The sequence below is a fragment of the Eptesicus fuscus genome, chromosome 11, assembly GCF_027574615.1.
Source record: "Eptesicus fuscus isolate TK198812 chromosome 11, DD_ASM_mEF_20220401, whole genome shotgun sequence".
Classification (NCBI taxonomy): domain Eukaryota; kingdom Metazoa; phylum Chordata; class Mammalia; order Chiroptera; family Vespertilionidae; genus Eptesicus; species Eptesicus fuscus.
In genome coordinates, this window is record NC_072483.1 from 7,538,089 (window position 1) to 7,557,553 (window position 19,465).

Here is a 19,465-nt window from a genome sequence, read left to right on the forward strand (position 1 = left end):
CAGTCATAATTCGATGCAAAAAAGACTTCCATTTTGTGCTGTCGAAGCAACATTTTACTGATGACTTTTCGGTTTTCCATGTCTTTCATTCAGTTGATGTGACACCCATTTTCCTTCCTTTAAAATCTTTCCCATGATTGTAAATGATCGTAAATTGTTTACTGAGCAACGTTTAATCTTTCTGCAAGTTGTTTTTGAGTTTGACATGCATCTTCATCCAATAATGCTTGTAATTGTTGGTCTTTAAACTTTTTTGGTTGACCTGGACATTCTTTGTCTTTCACATCGAAATCATCACTTTTAAAGTATTTAAACCAGCATTCACAAGTATCTTGAGATGGAGCATGTTCATCATAAGCTTCCCAAAGTATACGATAACTTTTTCTTCAAAATAATGAATTAAAACTTCCCGCAAATGCTTTTTTTGGCATGAAATTCAACATTTTTAAGCATCAAAATGTCTATGATGTTAACACTTTTAGCAAATTTGACACATGAAGTTTTGAAGCTTGCTGTCAATACAACAAAATAGCATACATATTAAATCGCATATATATCAATATGTTAACTCCATCTGTTGAAAAAATCCACGTTATTAACTGGTACACCTAGTATGTTCTTTGTGTTGTGTCATTCTTTATCTCAGACTGTTCTTTTTTTCATAGTTACTACATCTTTTTTCATACTGTTAAGCATATTTACCACCATTACTCTGAACTCTGTTTCAGATAAATTTCTTATCTCTGCTTCATTTATCTCTGCTTCTGGAGAATTTTCTAGTTCTTTCATTTGGGGGTTATTTCTTTGTCTCCTCATTTTGGTTTTCTGTTTGGTTTTGTGAGTATGTATTAGATAGATCCTCTGCACCTCTCAATCTCTAGTGCAGGAGAGTGTTAAAGGCTGTTCCTGACTAATTAGATCAGGCAAAGACTCAAAGCCTCCAGAGACTGCCTCTGCCTACAGACTAATTGGATTCCAACTTTAATTGCCCCCAGGCAATTGTCCTTAGGTGTGGCGAGAGTTTTTTTCAACAGGGTGGGGCAGCTGCTTCTGCCTGGAGGCTAATTGTTACTATTAATCTCTTAAGTGGCCTCAGGGCAAGGTGTTTTCCAGTAGAATGTGTCAACTGTCTTCCCCCCAGGCAAGGAAGATGTCTATGTGGGAAAGATCTTTTCTGCTGTGTGAGGGAATAACTCAGCCCAGGAAACTTAAGTCCCTAGTCCTGATGTCTACCTTCAAAGCTCCAATCCACTTCACCCTCCCTCTGCCAGAGCACAAGATGGGTGGCTCCACAGGGAATTTTGTGCATTGGCCCTTTAAAAGGGTATCTGAATTTTCAGCTATTACTATCTGTCAGTCAGCACCCTGCTGCTTTTCACAGCCAGATGTTATATGGGTACCCTCCTCAGTTCTGATGCTCTCTTCTGGGGACCCCAGCTTGGGAATTAGATCCCAGAGTTCTCAGTGGCATCCCCCCCACAGCTGAGATACCTCTCTGGAACTCAGTTGCTGTCTGTGGGAGCCCAGCCAGTCCTTTGGTGCCTCTGCCCCTCCTACCAGTCTCTATGTGGTCTCCACTCTTGGTCCTCAGGTATCAGGGTTCTCTCCAGCAAGTCTTCCATTGATTATTCAGGAAGTTTTTCTGTATTTCAGTTGTAATTCCAGTTTGTTCCTGGGAGCATGTCTGTGCAGCATCCACTTACTCTGCTGCCATTTTTAATCTTCAGTGATGCAAGTGTTTGCAAACCAATAACTTAGGCTTTCGAAATCTTGCTTGATTGTGTGATGATGATAATCACTCATGTTTGAACAAAATACTTTTTACTTAAATAACTCATTTGAAAAATGTGAGGACCAGCCCTGGCCAGGTGGGTCGGTTGATTGGAGCATCGTCCTATACACCAAAAGGTTGCAGGTTCGATTTCTGGTCAGGACACATGCCTTCATTGCAGGTTCAATCTCCAGTTGGGGTGTGTATGGGAAGCAACTGATCAATGTTTCTCTCTCTTCCTCCCTCTCTAAAATCAATAAACATATCCTTGGGTGAAGATTTTTTTATTTTTTTTTAAATCTGAGGACGAGATGAACTAATATAGTCAACAAAATTATTCCCGGGTGAGGGAAGAGGGTCACAGGAGGTGCCGTAATTTGCCAGCTAATGCATGGTGACTACTGGCAGAACCAAGATACAAACTGGTGATGTGTCTGTTTTAAGAGGCAACTGACTTGTGCTGACTTTTTTTCCTCTTTTCCTGTTTTTTTTTTTTTTTTTTTTTTAACTAAATAACTTCTTAATGAGAAAACATGAACAAAACAGCAAAATAAAATTGGTGTTCTTCTGCATATATGACATCAGGTGTTTCACTGGGAGGACATATGAGCATGTGGCGTTAAGGTGAACCTGAGCCATCTGCAGTGTGGGCACTTGCTGGCTGCCCCTTTGAAAGAGGTCTGTCTTTAAAGTGGGCGTCCTGATCTTCAACTCTGAGACTGACGTGGGCCCTCAGAAGTACAAGTTAACAGAATTAAGTAATCCATTTGCTGTTTACTTGAGAGATCTTACTATTTTTTCCTGGCAAAATGAGAAAGTTAGGAGAGAACGTTCTTAGGTGTGAGGTCCTTTAAATTGCCTCAGGGACAAAGGCAGGAATACCTACTGTTTAAAGTCAATTTAGGGCATCAGTTGCCGTTGAATTCCTATAGCACAAGGGTGTCCGCACCCTGTCGCGGATGATCTGCCTGAAGGCGGTGGAGCAAATGCTGCTGGCAGCCTCCCGCTCTGCACTGGCAGCCTCCCCTGATGCGCTGCCCTCGGCTTCCCTGACAAAGCGTGGCTCTCGCTTTGCCAGAAGCTCCTAACTTGGGCACCTATATATTAGGTTTTACATATGGTTTTTGTTTTTCTTTCCGTTTAAAATTCTTCTAGTCTTGCTCTTATTTTAACCAATCTGTCTCTGTTCCTTGTTTTTGTTTTTTAGGGCAAAATAATGTGTGTTGTGGCCATCGTATTGGCATGTGATATTGCACACAGTATTACTCTAGTCGTACTTTCTCATCATTGCAGACACTTATTCACACATCATTTGGACACTTATGTCTCTAGCCCCAGTTACTGCCTCAGCCAGGAGGCAGGAGTCTGCTTTCCTGTTAATCAGTATTTCAGAGTGTGCCATCCCGGGGCTTCCCTCTCTTGAGACGCTAGTTGGTTTGGATTCCTAGACAGGACCTGGGTTTCGGCGGGTGGGGAAGAGCACTAGGCCGAGAGGCTGGCACGGGGCACACCTGGCACCCATGTCTTCCCTCGCCCGCTGTGGTGGTGGCCACGCCATGGTGCACACTGGTGTTCCATCTGTGGGACTGTAGCAATGAAGGGCAACGTTTTGAAATGCAATTACTATAAATTGAAATTATTATAAAAGCGCTATGGAAGATGAATAAGGCACAGCTGATATAAGATGGTGTGTTTATCTTATGAGCCACGGTCTGTTTTCTTGGAGTCTTTTAAGAGGAGTTGTGCGTGCAAACCTGTTTTTTAAATATTGAAAATGTACCAGGCACCGAGTCTACCTCAGGCATCTGCATCCTGCGCTGACACTCGTTCCACAGTAGCCAAGACAGAGGGTTGTGATGCCAGTTACGAGTTTTATTTTAAAGGGCAGTGTTGGCCAGCTTGGGCATGTTTTCATGTTTCCTAGTTGAATAAGTAAATCTCTCTCATTCTCCAAGTCCTCGTCTTTTACCTTCTCAGTAAATAAAACATGCTCTAGCATCTCAGGGCCTCCTTAGTGGAGTTACTGTGGTTACAGAAGGGTTAGCTTTAGCAAACACTTGGAAAGGGCTAAGGCTTTTGACAGTGGTCTTTTAAAGGCTCAAGCCCATTTTCTGTTTTGCAAGAAAACTACTAACCCTTCTCATCTCCCAGTTTGTCATCTGTTTGTGGGGAGGGGTACAGAGTCTCGCCTTCCTTGATTAAGAGAGGATTTCATAAGAGAACTCATGCAATGAACGAGACTCCGGGGTCAGTGTGAGGTCTGAATCGAGGCAGGAAGCCTTGTTTTGGGTCTAGCCTCTGCACCCCCAGCTCCGCAGCTTGTTCCCACCTCCTCTGTGCCCCGCGCGAGCGTGACTGTGAGAAGGAGAGACAGTGACGAGGAGATGTGCTTCCAAATGCCTGCTGCGCGCAGACCGCTCCTAAACTGCTGCCGGACAGCCCGTCCCTCTCAGGAGGCTCGCTACGTGGTAAAGAGTTGGTACGCTAATGACTAATGGTTTGTGCACACTGAGTGTAAGGATGCTGTGGCTCCCAGTTCTCGTGTCTTGCAAATAAACGTAAAGAAGAACCCAGTCCGTTTCTTACGGATCACCTGTAATGGAGACGTTTGGTCATTAGTACGTGCTGATTGCACTGGCCTGTCAGCAGAGGCAGCGTCACCATCGCTTTACATCCTGGCGCGTGGCGTGTGGGAGTCCAGCCCCAGGTGGTGCGGCTTGTGTGGGGAAGTTCGAGTCCTCCGTCAATATAAAGCAGCCACTGTTAAATTTCCAGGGGGCGTATTTTTAATTTTTAATTAATTCCTAGTTAATTAAATGCTTTATGACTTTAAGGAGAGACAGTGACCAATGTTACTTTAAAATGAAAGAGAACTTTCTGGGGCCAGTGTACTGGCTTCTGCTTCACGCAGTCCTTTGGACAAAGCCCGCAGCCAGAGAACAGCGGTGAGTGTCAGAGGCAGCGCAGTGAGTGATGTGCTGCTCAGAGCCACGGAAACCACTGTCAGCACATCCTGTGCTGGGCATGGCCTCGGAGCCCTGGTGACAGCAGCCGCGGCCGGTCGGTGGCTCTGAGGACAGTGCAGGGCGTGAACCTGGGAAACCGCTTTATGCCTGTGGACCCTGGACCGTGGTGTTTCTTCCCTGGTAGTGGTGGGGGCGGGGGCGGGGGGTGAGGGGGCGGGGGGAGGGAACTGGAGGAGTGCCTGTTCTCATCCAGCCTCCAGCTGGTGGGACTGGCTGTTGAGGAGCACACCTACACCTTGGCAGATTGTGAACCTGCAGTTTTTCATGGGCCCGATCTTGAGATGTGGCCAGAAGCCCATTTCCTTTGTAAGTGAATGCTTTCTAGCAAAAATTCAAAACCAGCCTATAGTCCGCCTCCTGGGGGTAAGACACAGTAAGCCTCCCACCTGAGAGCCCTCGCTCGTTGGAACGGGGCAGGCTGAGCCCAGAGTCTGCTTTTCCAGGCCAGGCTGCGATGGCTGCGCGGTGAGACCATCTCCTTCAGTCTGCCTCCTCGAGTGTGTGGGGGGTGTGTCTAGGGGGAGTATAAACCAGTAGGGGTAGAAGATAAGGTTTTGAAACCCAAAGTAATGTAAAAATTCTTCTGATTCTCCCCCTTATTTTACTGATGGGGGGACTGGGGCCTAGAAAGTAAAATAAGTTTTCCCAAGATCACCAGACGACAGATCCGGGTCCAAACTCAGGTCTCACACTTTGAACCGGGAGCTTTGCTTCCTCCCTCCTCCACTGGACGGAGCTGGCGAAGTGCGGACTCGCGTGCTGGGTCCAGGCCGAGTGGACGCTGCACCGAAATCCCAGAATTTTTAGCAGAGCCTGTCTTACCAAAACATAATTGGCCTAAAACGCTGTCAAACCAATTTTTAGAAGGTCTTCCCAGCTTTTCCTGGGAGGTGGCACCCACCTTTTCCCTGGCTCCCAGGTGATTGCAGAGCTCAGCCCGGAGTGCCCACTGGGAAGAGCGCTCTGATTCTGGGCACCTGCTTATTGCCTTGTTTGTTTATTTATGTCTGTATTGAGCCCGTTGTCCTGATGTGTCTGTGACAGGGCCAGATCAGACTTATTAAAACATGCAGTTCAAATTTTGACAAGTTCTTTGCTCCTAAAGAAACCTTATCTTTAAGCAAACGTTCTCCAATATTCTGAGTAATGATCTCATTTTTTAAAAAAGTTAGATAAGGAAATGATGCTTTTCCTAGCTAGACACTATTATTTCACTAACTTTGAGAAGGAAGAATTCCTGTTTCTAACCAGACTAGAAACATCACCAGAATTGGAATAATTGTGATAGCTTCAAGGTGGATTATGATCCAAAAGCCTCTTTAATCTGCTGTCTCTCATGCATATGCCCAACCCCCTTTCTAAGTCCTTGCCTCCTCCCGACACCTCGACACCTCGTCTCCTAAACAGTCTGCCCTCCCTCCTGCTGCTGCCATGTTTACTTTTGCTCTCCATGGCTTACGTTGCTAATCTTTGCTTCTTCTGTTACATAGAACTCAGGGCAAAACCTAAAGTTCACCCTGATTGAAGCAGCCTGCCAGAGCCGGGGTTTGGCATGTACAGGAGCACCCACCTGCCTTGGCAGGAAGAGCTGTCCTGGGGACGACCACAGCGAGGGAGTGCCGCCACGCCCATCTGGAGGCGCTGCGTCTGCGTTTTGCTTTCGGGAATTCTAGAAGCCTCCCTGTGTTAGGTGCATTGGATTAGCTGCTTCCTGCCGTGGAGTTTTGTAGAAGGAAGGTCTCTGGTTTGGGTGTGAGTTCCGTAGATCTGAAGCCGTCTGTGTCCGCAGCAGCTCACTGCACCGATGACAGTGGAGCACAGAGAGCCTGGAGGGGAGGAGGAACCGGCGGCAGTTCTCACGTGAACCTGGCCGCTGCTTCCTGTCTGTGCTCGGAGACTCCTGGGAGGCGCCCAGGGAGGGTTAGTTTGCTCCTGTTGTGACTGTTAGGGCCCCTGCTGAGCCTGAATCTCAGTCTGTCCCTAAAGCCTACGTCTTTCCACCCACAGCTGCTTCCCATCTCCTGTTGGGGTCTTCTTATTGATTCTAGAGAGGAAGGGAGAGGGAGAGAAACATCAGTGATGAGAGAATCATTGATTGGCTGCCTCCTGTGTGCCCCCTACTGGGGATCGAGCCCGCAACCCAGGCATGTGCCCTGACTGGAATGGAACAAGGGACCCTTCATTTCAGGCCGATGCTCTATCCACTGAGCCACCAGCGAGGGCTCCTGTTGGGATCTTAAACGTCTGTTTCTGTACATCACTGTTTTCTAACTTGGGTATATCAGTGAAATCATTGTTTTCTGATCCTTTGTTTTTCCCAAGTTGAAGAGCTGAGACCCACCGTTTCCTCAGTTGGTAGAGCGCAGCTTTCTGGCTGGCATGTCAGGGCGCTGTGCAGTGACTGCTTCCGTGGGAGGCATCGGTTCAGAGAGCGGGCGCGCTCAGCGCGTGGCGTGCAGGAGCTGAGGAGGAAGAAGAGCTGATGATCACGCGCCGCATGATGGAGCTCTCCCAGGACATGCTGCCCTCTTAAACAGCATTGCAGGGAGACGCTCACCGGAACGGAAGTCTTTTCCGAAGAGCAGATCCGTGTTGTCCTTTGCAGTATGGGGCTCTGGAATGGTGCCCTCTGGTGCAGGGGCTTTCCTGAGGCTCACGTTGGTCATGGGTAGATACCTTGCCTCCTCCTCAATGGCTGGGCGCTCCTTAGATGGAGCCTGTGGATGCAGACCAGCGAGGCATGGCGAGGGGCGACTTTGCCAGTTGTGAGTGCTTTACAACTACATGCACGAGGGGAAAGTTAGTTTGACAGACATTTATCATGTCCCTAATGTACAGTGGACATGGCCTGTGCTGGACGTGGGGGAGAGCACAGTGGCTGAGGTGCGTGCTGGCCCTCCCGCAGCTGCTAGTCAGGTGGCAGAGACGCTGAGCGGGTGTCAGGGTGCAGGCAGTCAGGTGGCAGAGACGCTGAGCAGGTGTCTGGGTGCGGACAGTCAGGTGGCAGACGCTGAGCGGGTGTCTGGGTGCAGGCAGTCAGGTGGCAGACGCTGAGCGGGTGTCTGGGTGCAGGCAGTCAGGTGGCAGACGCTGAGCGGGTGTCTGGGTGCAGGCAGTCAGGTGGCAGACGCTGAGCGGGTGTCTGGGTGCAGGCAGTCAGGTGGCAGACGCTGAGCGGGTGTCGGTGCAGGCAGTCAGGTGGCAGACGCTGAGCGGGTGTCTGGGTGCAGGCAGTCAGGTGGCAGACGCCGAGCGGGTGTCTGGGTGCGGTGTGCAGATGCGCACAGAGCTTCCTGCAGTTCTGCTAAAGCGAGTGGGTCCTAGGGGTGGCTAGGCCTAGCCAGGTGAAGGACAGGCATGATCCACATTCAGGGAAGGTACGGGGACTAGACGTGGGCACTGAGGTTTGGCCGGCCGGGCCTGTGCAGGGCGGGCCCTCAGCTCGGCATTACCAGGGCACAGTGGGAAGTTCAGCTAGAAGGACCAGCCGAAACCAGGCCCCATTGGCCCGCCGTGCTGATTGAAGGGCGTCGGCATGGTCACCAGGGTAGCGTGTTAGAGGGATTATTGGAGTGGGCAGACCCTCGGTGTGGGCAGTAGGCCAGGCAGGAGGCATCCTCTGGACAGAGCTCCGCGCTCTGGCAGCCCCAGCTCCCGGCCAGCCGCTGTGTCCCTTCAGCAAGGCCTGCTGGTAGCCTTCACGTGTTTCCTAGGTGTGGTCACTCGTATACCTCTCTCATCCAAGGAACGGTAACAGTGGGGGTTTTTATTGATTTGAGAGCGAGAGAGACATCGATGTGTTGTTTCACTTGTTGATGCCTTTGTTGGTTGATTCTTGTATGTGCCTTGACTGGGGATCACACATGCACCCTTGGGCTATCGGAACGATGTTCTAAGCTGCCCAGCCAGGGTAGTCTGTATTTTTTTTTTTTTAATATATTTTATTGATTTTTTACAGAGAGGAAGAGAGAGGGATAGAGAGTTAGAAACATCGATCAGCTGCCTCTTGCACACCCCCTACTGGGGATGTGCCCACAACCAAGGTACATGCCCTTGACCGGAATCGAACCCGGGACCCTTGAGTCCGCAGGCCGACGCTCTATCCACTGAGCCAAACCGGTTTCGGCTAGTCTGTATTTTTAAATCCTCCTTTTAGAGTTTTTAAAAATTGTGACTTTCCTCACCAGAGGATCGAGCTGAGGTTTGTGTGTGGTACTGCTCTCTGAGGTTGAGAATGTGCCATGCAAACCTGAACATCGCCTTCTTGGGGTAAAGGGGTAAAGGTCATGTGTGCACACCAGGGCCAAACAGCACGCTACTTTCAGGGCATCGGTGTAGGAAAAGCTGCACTTTGCAGGAGATTGAATTGCCAAGAAAAGCTCACCGTGGGTTTCTTTTAAATACTCTCATATCCATGTGTCCGTAAACCAAAGTGGCGAGCCGTAGATGTGACTCGGTCATACTTGCTGACAGGGAAGCCCGCCCACTTACATTGGGGCGCACGGAAGCCCGTTCTGCTGTGGCCAGCTCAGCTCCCAGGCCGGCGGCGCTGGCTCTGTAGGCCCGGGAGCGCTCGAGCTGGAAGAATTCCTGCCGAACACCGGAGAGTCCTACGACAGTCATCCTACTTCCCATCCCTTCTGCCCAGTCCTGGCCAACTGCAAGAAGCTCCTCAGGTCGCAGACTCCCACCACCTGGCCCCACCCGCTGCCGTGGCCTCGGCCGCCATTTCCTGGGCCTTTGCAGCCTCACGCCGCCCTCTGTATGGACCACCCCACCTGCCCAGCACCCTGAGGGCAAGGCCGGGGCCACTGTCGGCACCTCTGGTCTGAGCTCTGAGCTAGCCCCTGACACATAGGACTGAATGGATGCACACAGCACAGCGGGAAGGCAGGGCGAAGGGTGGTGAGGAAAAAAAATTGCCGGGGCTGTGACAATCTTAAGAAACGTATGAGCTTTTTGAGGGTAGAACATGACTCTTAAAATTACCTCTCCGCTGTGCTTTGCAGCAAAGCCTGGCCTTTTACGTATGTAGGAAGCACAGGCAAATCTTGGGTGTTCTTCACACCTGTGTCCTCACATGCATACACTTTTGCCCTTGAACCGTGCTAACCTGGGTGTCCATTTGGCTCTTTAGAGGATTAATGCATAATCCCAGTATGTGCCTCTGCAGGTGTGTGCTTTGTGGCCAGGAGCTTGCTGACCAGGTGATGGGGGGTGAGCGGTGATCTTATTTAACGAGACACGTATCCTTTGGTCATGCCTGAAGGAGGCATGGTCCTCTCGGGGAAAGCCCAAGAGGTCCCCAACAAGAAAGAAAGGTGACTTTGAGAATTCAGCTTCTTTAAACAGAACAAGTCCTCCGGCAGAAGGGAGAAGGGCGGGCCAGCCTTGCTGGGGACTGTGGCGTGGTTCTGACAGGGCGGGCTGGCCCGAGGATAAATGTGCTAGACTCACTGTGTTTGTAAGGAAATGCGTGCCTGTTTACGGTTTGGTGTCTTCACATATTTATGTATGTACTCCTTGTTACCAATAGTAGTTACTGTCATTACTGACTGGCCAGATATCTCCATCCCTCCTCACATGATCTGTTTTTACGGGCCAGGAGTGGGGTTAGCATGTGTGAATGGTGGGCTGGGGTTTGTTTCCAGCTCTCTGAGCCCAAGCCCCTGCTCGTCCTGTTCTCTGGGTTTTGCACTTGGCTTCCCCTCTGACAGGGTGCCCGTGGCCCTTCTTGTGTCCCAATGCGCCGGGGCCCCTCAGAGGTCAGCTGCTCCTCTGCGGTGAGGTGCGCGTGTGAGCCGGATGAGCAGCTTCCCCAGAGGCTGCTCGGGACCCTCCCTGCAGCTGGAACCCGAGTGCTGTGGCCACTCCGACTTCCTTCCGTTTCTCGTTATTCCTGCTGTGGGCCCACAGGCGTGGGGGTGTTTCTGTTCTCAGGTCCGATCTCAGGCAGACTCTCCACGTCCCTGTACCTAAGAGTCTCTGCGCGCTGGACACAGCTGCCAGCCCAGCCCACAGCCTGAGGCCGCAGGTCTGGGACCCCGGGAGGTGGCCCTTCTAACGAGGTCGCGGCTGCTGCTGCGGTGGAGGGGCGGGGCAGGCTGCACTCGGAGAACCACTTTTCTGAGGTTTTTGCCAAAATCCACTGTACCCGCCTTCCCAGGTCCTCCGTACCCCTGTAAAATTACCCTTCAAACTGCCCGAACAACGTTGTCCCGAGGAAGTGATGGTGGCATTGAGCGAAGCATGTCGCTCGGCTCCAGAATTAGGCAGCACTGCTCCTGGCTGCGGCGCTCACGCTCGGGGGGACCTGTCTTTCAGGTGGTGAGATCCGCCGAGGAAGCTGCGTCCACTCTGGCCAGCTCCATCCACCCGGAGCAGTGCATCAAGGTGCTCTGCCCCATCATCCAGACGGCCGACTACCCCATCAACCTGGCTGCCATCAAGATGCAGACCAAGGTCGTCGAGAGGATTGCCAGGGAGTCCCTGCTGCAGCTGCTGGCTGACATCATCCCGGGCCTGCTGCAGGTGGGCTGGGCGCGGTGCCTGCGGGCTGGGCGGCTGGGAGCGGGGCCTGGCTTCCCTGGCTCGCTTGAAGCGGGGCAGGTAGGGAAAGTCGGGAGGTGACCTGTTTTCAGAACCTGGAAGGCTGTGTGGTGTGGCTGCCTCACGTGTTTTCTCGGCTCCCAATCTACCCTCCCCTGAGTGCAGCAAGGAGGGGTCCTGGCAGCCGGGAGCTGGGCTTCGAGAATGAGCTCTGTTTACTGTAAACATGTTTGGATCGTTTTTGTTGTTGTCCATTCCTTCAACAAACCCTTACTGCGCATCTGTGGGCCTCAACCCTGGCCAGTTGGCCCTTGGAGTGGGAAATCAGACAGTGGTCCTTGCTTTCACCTACCCAGCAAATGTGGATTGAAACCCTCCTGAGCATGAGACATTGAGTTAGGTAGGCTCTGGGGGAAGATGGTCTCCACTGCTAGGCATCACCTCAGGGGTCGGCAGCCTGCATGGACGAGCGGAGATGCCGGGGCTGTGCCCAGGGAGGTGCGAGCTGTCAGCTGGGAACCGAGCAGGAGAGGCGATTCCCGGCAGGTAGCAGAGAGAGAAGGGCTCATCCGGGAGGCGGTGTCGCGTGGCGTCCTGGAGAGAGTTCCCTGGGGCAGGGTAGAGAAATCAGCCATGCGCGGTGCTGCTGTTCGCTGAGCATGGGGCCTGGGGTTTAAAGGCATGCTGCTTACACCAGGCAGAGGGCACGGCAGTGGCTGGGAAGTCTGGGGTCTGCGTGGGGAACAGCAGGCAGGTCCATCGGGTGTGGGTGGAGTGGGGATGAGGCGACGGGAGGGTGAAGTCCAGCTTAGCGGGTGCTAACCGATGTCCCGGCACGAGGGTGAGTAGTTCCCACTTCTTTAGAGGGTTTTCACACGTGAGACTTGTTTTGCCATCGGGAACCGTACGGAGGAAGCAGGTTGCTGTCCCCCTTCACCTGTTTCTTGTCCTGTCTCTCTTGCTTGGGGGGCTGCTGTGGCAGCTCCTTGCAGCGGCCCGGGCGGGGCGGGGAGGTCGGCCGCAGCTCCCAGCCGCCGGAAAGCTCTCTGGGTTCAGGCGCAGAGCTGAGTTATACCCTGGTGTTGTCGACAAGTCCAAGGTTGAACTCTAAGGGCACTTGTGGAAATGTTGAAATACTGACGGTGAAGCACATCTTTGATCTCGTCTCCTTTTGTGTCCCCTCTGACTGTAGGGTTATGACAACACTGAAAGTAGTGTGCGGAAGGCCAGTGTGTTTTGCTTGGTGGCAATTTATTCCGTAATCGGAGAAGAGCTGAAACCTCACCTCGCACAGCTCACGGGGAGCAAGGTATGGATCCTGTTCCGGGGCTGAGGCGCCGCCTGGGCTCTGCCAGCCTGTCAGAACTCGCTGTCCGCAGCCCTGGGCCCGCAGGCTGCCCCACCCTGTGTGCTGTCGTTGGGCCTCATTTCTCCGAAAGCGTTTTCCTGAAGGTGAAAGTGACCAGCTAGGTAGTGACGTCACGGTAAGCTGCAGCGGGGTCTCTTGTAGGGAAGGACTGTTTAGAAACCAGCTGTCTTCTTTCACAGAAACGCTGAGGAGATTTGCCTGCTCGGTTAGCAGCTTGCTGGGTCGGAACTGGGTTCTCGGGGCGCCCACAGTACTGGTGGCCGACTCGCACCACGTGCCCCCCAAGCCCCAGCACCATTCCCTGCATTGGTGGTGTTGGCTCATTTACTCCCGACAGCATCCCTGTGGCTAAGGACAGGCACCCCGCGGTTAACCTGCCGAGAGCATACGGGGTCTTAACTCCAGAAGCCAGCATTTCAACTCCCTGTGCTGCCACTCATGTTTCTTTAAGAGTAGTTTAGAATCGGGCAGAAACTAGGAAAAGGGACTATTGGCTGGAGTGCTTACGGTTTAAAAATAAACTCAGATCTGCTGAGCCTGCTAGTGAGAGCAGGTAGAAACCGAAGCTCTGGCCGGAGAGGCGAGGGTGGGAGGGGGTGCCTTGGCGATCACCTCCGTGGAGAAGGCCCGAGCTGCTCCAGGACGGCCTGCGGGGAGGGGCCTGGCAGCGGCGCCTGACCTCGCTCCCGAGGAAAGGAGGAATCAGCGGTGACGCCTGCGCTGGTCCTTTGACACACTGGGGGCACACAGCAGGAGTCCTGCTTTCCCAGAGCTCCCAGCAAAGCTGCCTCTGCCCGCCTTTCCAGAGCACTGCCTGTGGGACCCTCAGCACAGCTGACACTTCAGGCCACTGTGTGTGTGTGTGTGTTTGGGCAGACGCTGGGGGGGGGCGGCGTCCAATGTGTTGTAGGGAACTTAGCGTCCCTGACTGCCACCTATAGATTACAGTAGCGCCCCTTGCCCCTCAGTTGTGACTCACAAGTCTCCGCACACGGCCAGGTATCCCCTGGAGGACAAAACGGCCCCCGTTAAGAACCACTCTCCTTGCAGACAGAAATGAGCATCGAGGTGGGAGATGTGTGCAGCAGATGTGGTGAGGGGTTTGGAAACTGCTGCTCCCGATGCCATTCCAGCTTCCCCTTCCCCTCTGCTCCCAGACAGCCTCCTCACTGATCCCTTTCCTGACCCCCATCGGGAAGGACTGGGCTGAGAGTCCCAGCGTGTGCTAGGCCGGGAACCCCCTCCCCTCTTGCCTCCATCAGGGGCCTGTGGGTGGTTCCTGGCCGCAGTGAAGGCCTAGAAGACAAAGGGAGTTCGATTTATAAAACAGGCAATTCATCCATAAGTCACGTAGTCAGAGCTCAGCTTTGTCTGCACTTTGTACCTTCCTGACGAGGGAGCTGTGCCGTCATCTCACATGGCCCTTCTCGTGAGGAGCTGAGGATTACAGGTGTCTTCTCATCCCCGCCCTCAGTCAGCCCTGCTGCTGCCCCCTCTCAGTGGGGGCCTTGGGTCTGGAGCCCAGGTCCTGACCAGGAGCCAGGCCTTCCCCACCCCCAGCTAAACGTTCTTAACCATTTCAAGTGTACGATTCACTGGCACTGAGTGCATTCATATTGTACAACCGTCACCACCATCCGTCTTCAGAACTCTTCATGTAAAACTGAAGCTCTCCCCGTTAACAGTGACACCACCACCACCCACCCCACCCCCGACCCCAAGCCCTGGCAACCACCATTCTACTCTCTGTCTCTCTGAACTGGCTCCTCAGGTGCCTCATGTAAGTGGGATCATGCAGTGTGTGTCTTTTTTGTGCCTGGCGATGTGTGGCACGTGTCAGAATTTCCTTCTTAAGGCTCAGTAAAGTACTCCGTTTGTTGCACAGACAGCATTTTGGTTACTTGGTGATGCACACTTGAGTTGTTGACACCTTCGGCTGTTGTGAAGAACACTGCTATGGACATGGGTGTTTGACAGATATCTCTTCGAGTCCCTACTTTCAGTTCTTTTGGGTATATCCAGGACTAGAATTACCGGGTCAGATGATAATTGCCAAACTGTTTTCCACAGTGGCTACGCCATTTTACACGCCCAATCAAAGTGTAAAGGATTTCAATTTCTCTACATCCTTGCTAACACTTGTTATTTTCTCGTTTTGATAAGTAGCCATCCTAACAACTGGGGCCAGGTGGTATCTCATTGCTGTTTTGATTTGCATGCTCTTAATGATTGGTGGGTTGAGAATCTTCTTATATGCTTGTTGGCCAATTGTCTGTCTTTGGAGAAATGTCTATTCAAGTCCTTTCCCTTTTTTGAATTGGATTGTTTGGTTTTTGTTACTGTTAAGTTTCAGAAGTTCTCTTTAAGTTCTGGGTATTAATTCCTTGTCTGTTTATGCACAAAATTTTAAATTTTCATGAAGTTCAATTAAAAAAAAATTTTGTTGTTGTTGCTGTTCTTTTGGTCTCATATCCAAGAAATCATTCCAAATCCAGTGTTGTGAAGCTTTTCCCCTATGTTTTCTTCTAAGAGTTTTATAATTTTAGCTCTTACACACAGGTCTCTGATCCATTTTGAGTTAATTTTTGCATAGGTGTTAGGTAAGGGTCCAACTTCATTCTTTTGCTTGTAGATATTCATTTTGCTCGATACTATTTGTTGAAAACACTACCTTTTTTTCATTTAATGGTCTTGGCACCCTTGTCAAAATCATTTGACAACTTATGTGAGGGTTTATTTCTGGGCTCTCTGTTTTGTTCTATTGGTCTATATGTCTCTCTTTAGGACAGCACACTATGTGGGTTTTGTTTTTTTTAATCTTTATTGTTGAGAGTATTACAGATGTACCCCTTTTATCCCTACATTGTCCACCTCCACCTGGTTCCCACTCCTCCTCAGGCCTTCACCACCCTATTGTCTGTCTCCAGAGGTGATGCATGTATATATAAGTTTTTTGTTTAATCGCTTCCTGCTCCCCTCTGCCCCTTTCCTTTTGAGATTTATCAGTCTGTTCCATGTTTCCATAATTCTGGTTCTATTTTATTCATCACTTTATTTTGTTCATTAGATTCCTTGTTTGTTTATTTTGATTTATAGATACACTTGTTGATAGATATATATTTATTGCCATTTTATTGTTCATATTTTTTATATCTTTTCCTTCTTCTTCCTCTTCAACATTTCATGTAATACTGATTGGTGGTGATGAACTCCTTTAGCTTTTTCTTGTCATTAAGCTCTTTACCTGACCTTCATTTCTAAATGTGAGCTTTGCTGGGTGGAATATTCTTGGTTGTAGGTCTTTGCTATTCATCACTTTGCATATTTCTTGCCACTCCCTTCTGGCCTGCATAGTTTCTGTTGAGAAATCAGTTGACAGTCATATGGGCGCTCCCTTGCAAGTAACTAACTGCTTTTCTCTTGCTGCTTTTAACCTTTTGTACTTGGATGTCGAGTGTGACTCGACACGGTTAGCATCGGTAGCAGGAATCGAGAAAAAGCAAGAGAGTGCAAAGGGTTAAGATTCTCTCTTTGTCTTTACCTCTTGGCATTTTAATTATGATGTGCCTGGGTGTGGGCCTCTTTGGGTTCCTCTTGTTTGGGACTCACTGTGCTTCCTGGACTTATATTTCTTTCACCAGGTAGGGGAGTTTTCTGTCATTATTTCTTCAAATAGGTTTTCAGTACCTCGCGCTCACTTGTCCTTATGGCACCCCCATAATGCGAATGTTGGTACGCTTGAAGTTGTCCCAGAGGCTCCTTACACTATTTTCATATTTTTGGATTCTTTTGCTCTTCTGATTGGGTGTTTATTCCTTCCTCATATCGCTGATTTGATTCTCAGTATCCTCTACTTTTGATTGGCTGTAAAATATTCTTCATTTCAGTTAGTGTATCCTTATTTCTCTCTGGTCCTTTTTTAGGTCTTTGACATCCTCATTAAGATTCTTGAGCAACTATATAACCATTGTTTTGAAGTCTATATCCAGTAGTTTGCTTGCTTCCATCTCATTTAGGTCTTTTTCTGGAGATTTCTTCTGTTCTTTCATCTGCGACATGTTTCTTTGTCTCTGCATTTTGGCTGCTTCCCTATGTTTGTTTCTATGTATTAGGTAGAGCTGCTGTGTCTCCTGGAATTGGTGGAGTGGCCTCTTATGTATGTAGTAGGTCTCCTGTAGGGCCCAGTGACGGACTCCCCAGTGACCTGAGCTGTGGACACTTTAGGTGCACCCCTGTGTGGTGTGCATAGTCTTGTTGTAGTTGAGCCTTGATTGCTGTTGGTGTCACTGGCAGTACTTGACCTTCAGGCCAATTGGCTGTGAGGACCAGCTGCGACTACAGTGGAAGAGCTGCTGTGCAGGAGACACCCCTATGGAGCAGGACTTGCTTCAGTTTGGCTTTCGTGCTCACTGAGTCAGCCCCTTAGGTGTGTCGCTTGTGGATGTGTAGAGTTGTAATCTGCTCTGGTCAGAAGCTGTCCACTGGATGCACTGGCTATGGGGCCTCCCGGGAGATGCAAAGTCATCCACTGCCTGGGACCACCAGGCAGGAGCTACAGAGAGATCTGCAGATGGCTGCTACTTGTATTGGGCTAGGAAGTGCCCAGGAGAGGCCAAGCTGTGAAGCAAGGCAGGCTGCTGCTAGTACCAGGTCTTGGGCCTCTTATTGATAAGTATGGGGCATGCTGATGCAGGCTGCTGCTTGAGAGGTTTTAGGAATGTCTGAAGCCTGAGCCAGGATAGGCCATTATATGGAAAGGCTGCTGTAAACAGCTTGGGTGGGGCAGGGTCTCAGGGGATCACCAGGGCAGAGGGAACAGTGTGAACCACACTGATGGAAACTCAGATATGGCTGCAGGCAGCTCTGCAAATGGGGAGGTCTCAGCATAGGAACAATGACCCCTGTGAGCACCCCTGTCTGGGAGAACACTGCCCCTGAGTTCTTCTTTCAGTGCAGACAATCCAGTTCCTCTCCGTATGTCCTGAATCCCCCTGAACCATTGCCCCAGTGCTGGATCCCAGAGGGATCAGATCCCTAGTAATTCGGTGCTCCAGCACTTTTAGGAGGGATTGCCTGGGTCTCCAGCACCCTCCGAGTCACTCAGCCACAATCCCCACTGGTTTTTACAGCCTGAAGTTAGGGGACTTCTCTTTCCAGCTGTGGAACCCTGGGCTGGAGGGCTGGTGTGGGGCTGGGAGGCCTTGCTTCTCATGGGAGGTCTCCGCAGCAGAGATCTCCCTCCCAATTAAAAACACCACAGCCCTGGCGGGTGTGGCTCAGGGGATAGAGCCTTAGCCTTCCAGGTTTGATTCCAGTCAAGGGAACGCATCTTGGTTGCTGACTCCCAGCCCTGGTCGGGGCATGAGGGAGGCAACCAATTGGAATTCCTCTCTGTCTCTCCTTCTCCCTTCCATTCTCTCTAAAAGTCAATGGAAAAAATATCCTCAGGTGAGGATTTAAGATAATAATGATAATAGTAATAACAATAACAACAAATAAATAAAAATTAAGTAAAAACATGCCACATGTGGGTGTTGGACCAGCCTATTCCATGCCCCCGCCCCTCCTACCAAGCTCCATGTACTTTCTTCTTCTTTAGTTGTAGGGCTTCCATTCAGCCGGATCTCAGGTGGTTCTGAATGATGTTTGTACTTTATTTTACTTGTAATTCTGCTGTGGTTGTGGGAGGCAGCGAGGACCCCTGTTTACCTACGCCCCCATTTTTGTTCTCCTTTATGGTTGATTTTTCATTTCTGTAAAACGCTCAATGGGATTTTGAGAGAGATTTTATTGACTTTAGATAGCTTTTGGGGGTCATATTGGCATCCTAACAATTGTTTTAAATTCTATGAGCATTGAGTGTCTTTTTTTTTTTAAATATATTTTATTGTTTTTTTACAGAGAGGAAGAGAGAGGGATAGAGAGTTAGAAACATCAGATGAGAGAGAGACATCGACCAGCTGCCTCCTGCACACCCCCCTACTGGGGATGTGCCTGCAACCAAGGTACATGCCCTTGACCGGAATCGAACCTGGGACCCTTGAGTCCGCAGGCTGATGCTCTATCCACTGAGCCAAACCGGTTTCGGCTTGAGTGTCTTTTTTATTTATGTGTGTCTTTAATTACTTTTAGCAACATTTTACAGTTTTCATTTTACAAGTCTTTCACTTCGTAGGTTTAGTTATAGTATTTTATTTCTTATGTTTTTAGAAATGGAGATGTTTTCTTAATTTTCTCTTCATTGTTAGTGTAAAGAAATGCAACTGGTTTTTGGTCATTGGTTTTTGTATCCTGCTACATTCCTCAATTTGTTTATTACTCTTAACTTTTTGTGTGGAATCTTATGGATTTTCTACATATAAAATCATCTGTAAACAAAGATAATTTTACTTTTTTCTTTCTAATGTAAATGCCTTTCATTTCTTTTTCCTGCCTAATTGTTCTAGCTGGAACTTATAGTTCTATATTGAGTAGAATTGGTAAAAGCAGGCATCCTTGCCTTGTTCGTAATCTTAGAAAAAAGGCTTTGTCTTTACCATTGAGCATAATTTTTGCTGTGGGCTTTTCATATGTAGCTTTGGATATGTTGAGGTAGTTTCCTTCTATTCCTAGTTTGAGTCTTTTTATCATGAAAATGTATTGAATTCTGTCATTTTTTTCTGCATCAATTGAGATAATTGTGGGGTTTTTCTTCATTCTGTTAATGTGATGTGTATGTAATATTGATCAATTTTCATATGTTGAACTATC

General features: G+C 49.7%; 1 protein-coding gene across 1 annotated transcript in view; it reads left to right on the forward strand.

Moving 5' to 3' along the window:
• CLASP1 (cytoplasmic linker associated protein 1) overlaps positions 1-19,465 on the forward strand; it is a 254,968-nt gene that overhangs the window by 231,130 nt on the left and 4,373 nt on the right. The window contains exons 36-37 of the mRNA XM_054723340.1: positions 11,122-11,328; positions 12,539-12,655. Of these exons, the coding sequence (XP_054579315.1) occupies positions 11,122-11,328; positions 12,539-12,655 (324 nt within the window). The remainder of the gene's footprint in view (positions 1-11,121; positions 11,329-12,538; positions 12,656-19,465) is intronic.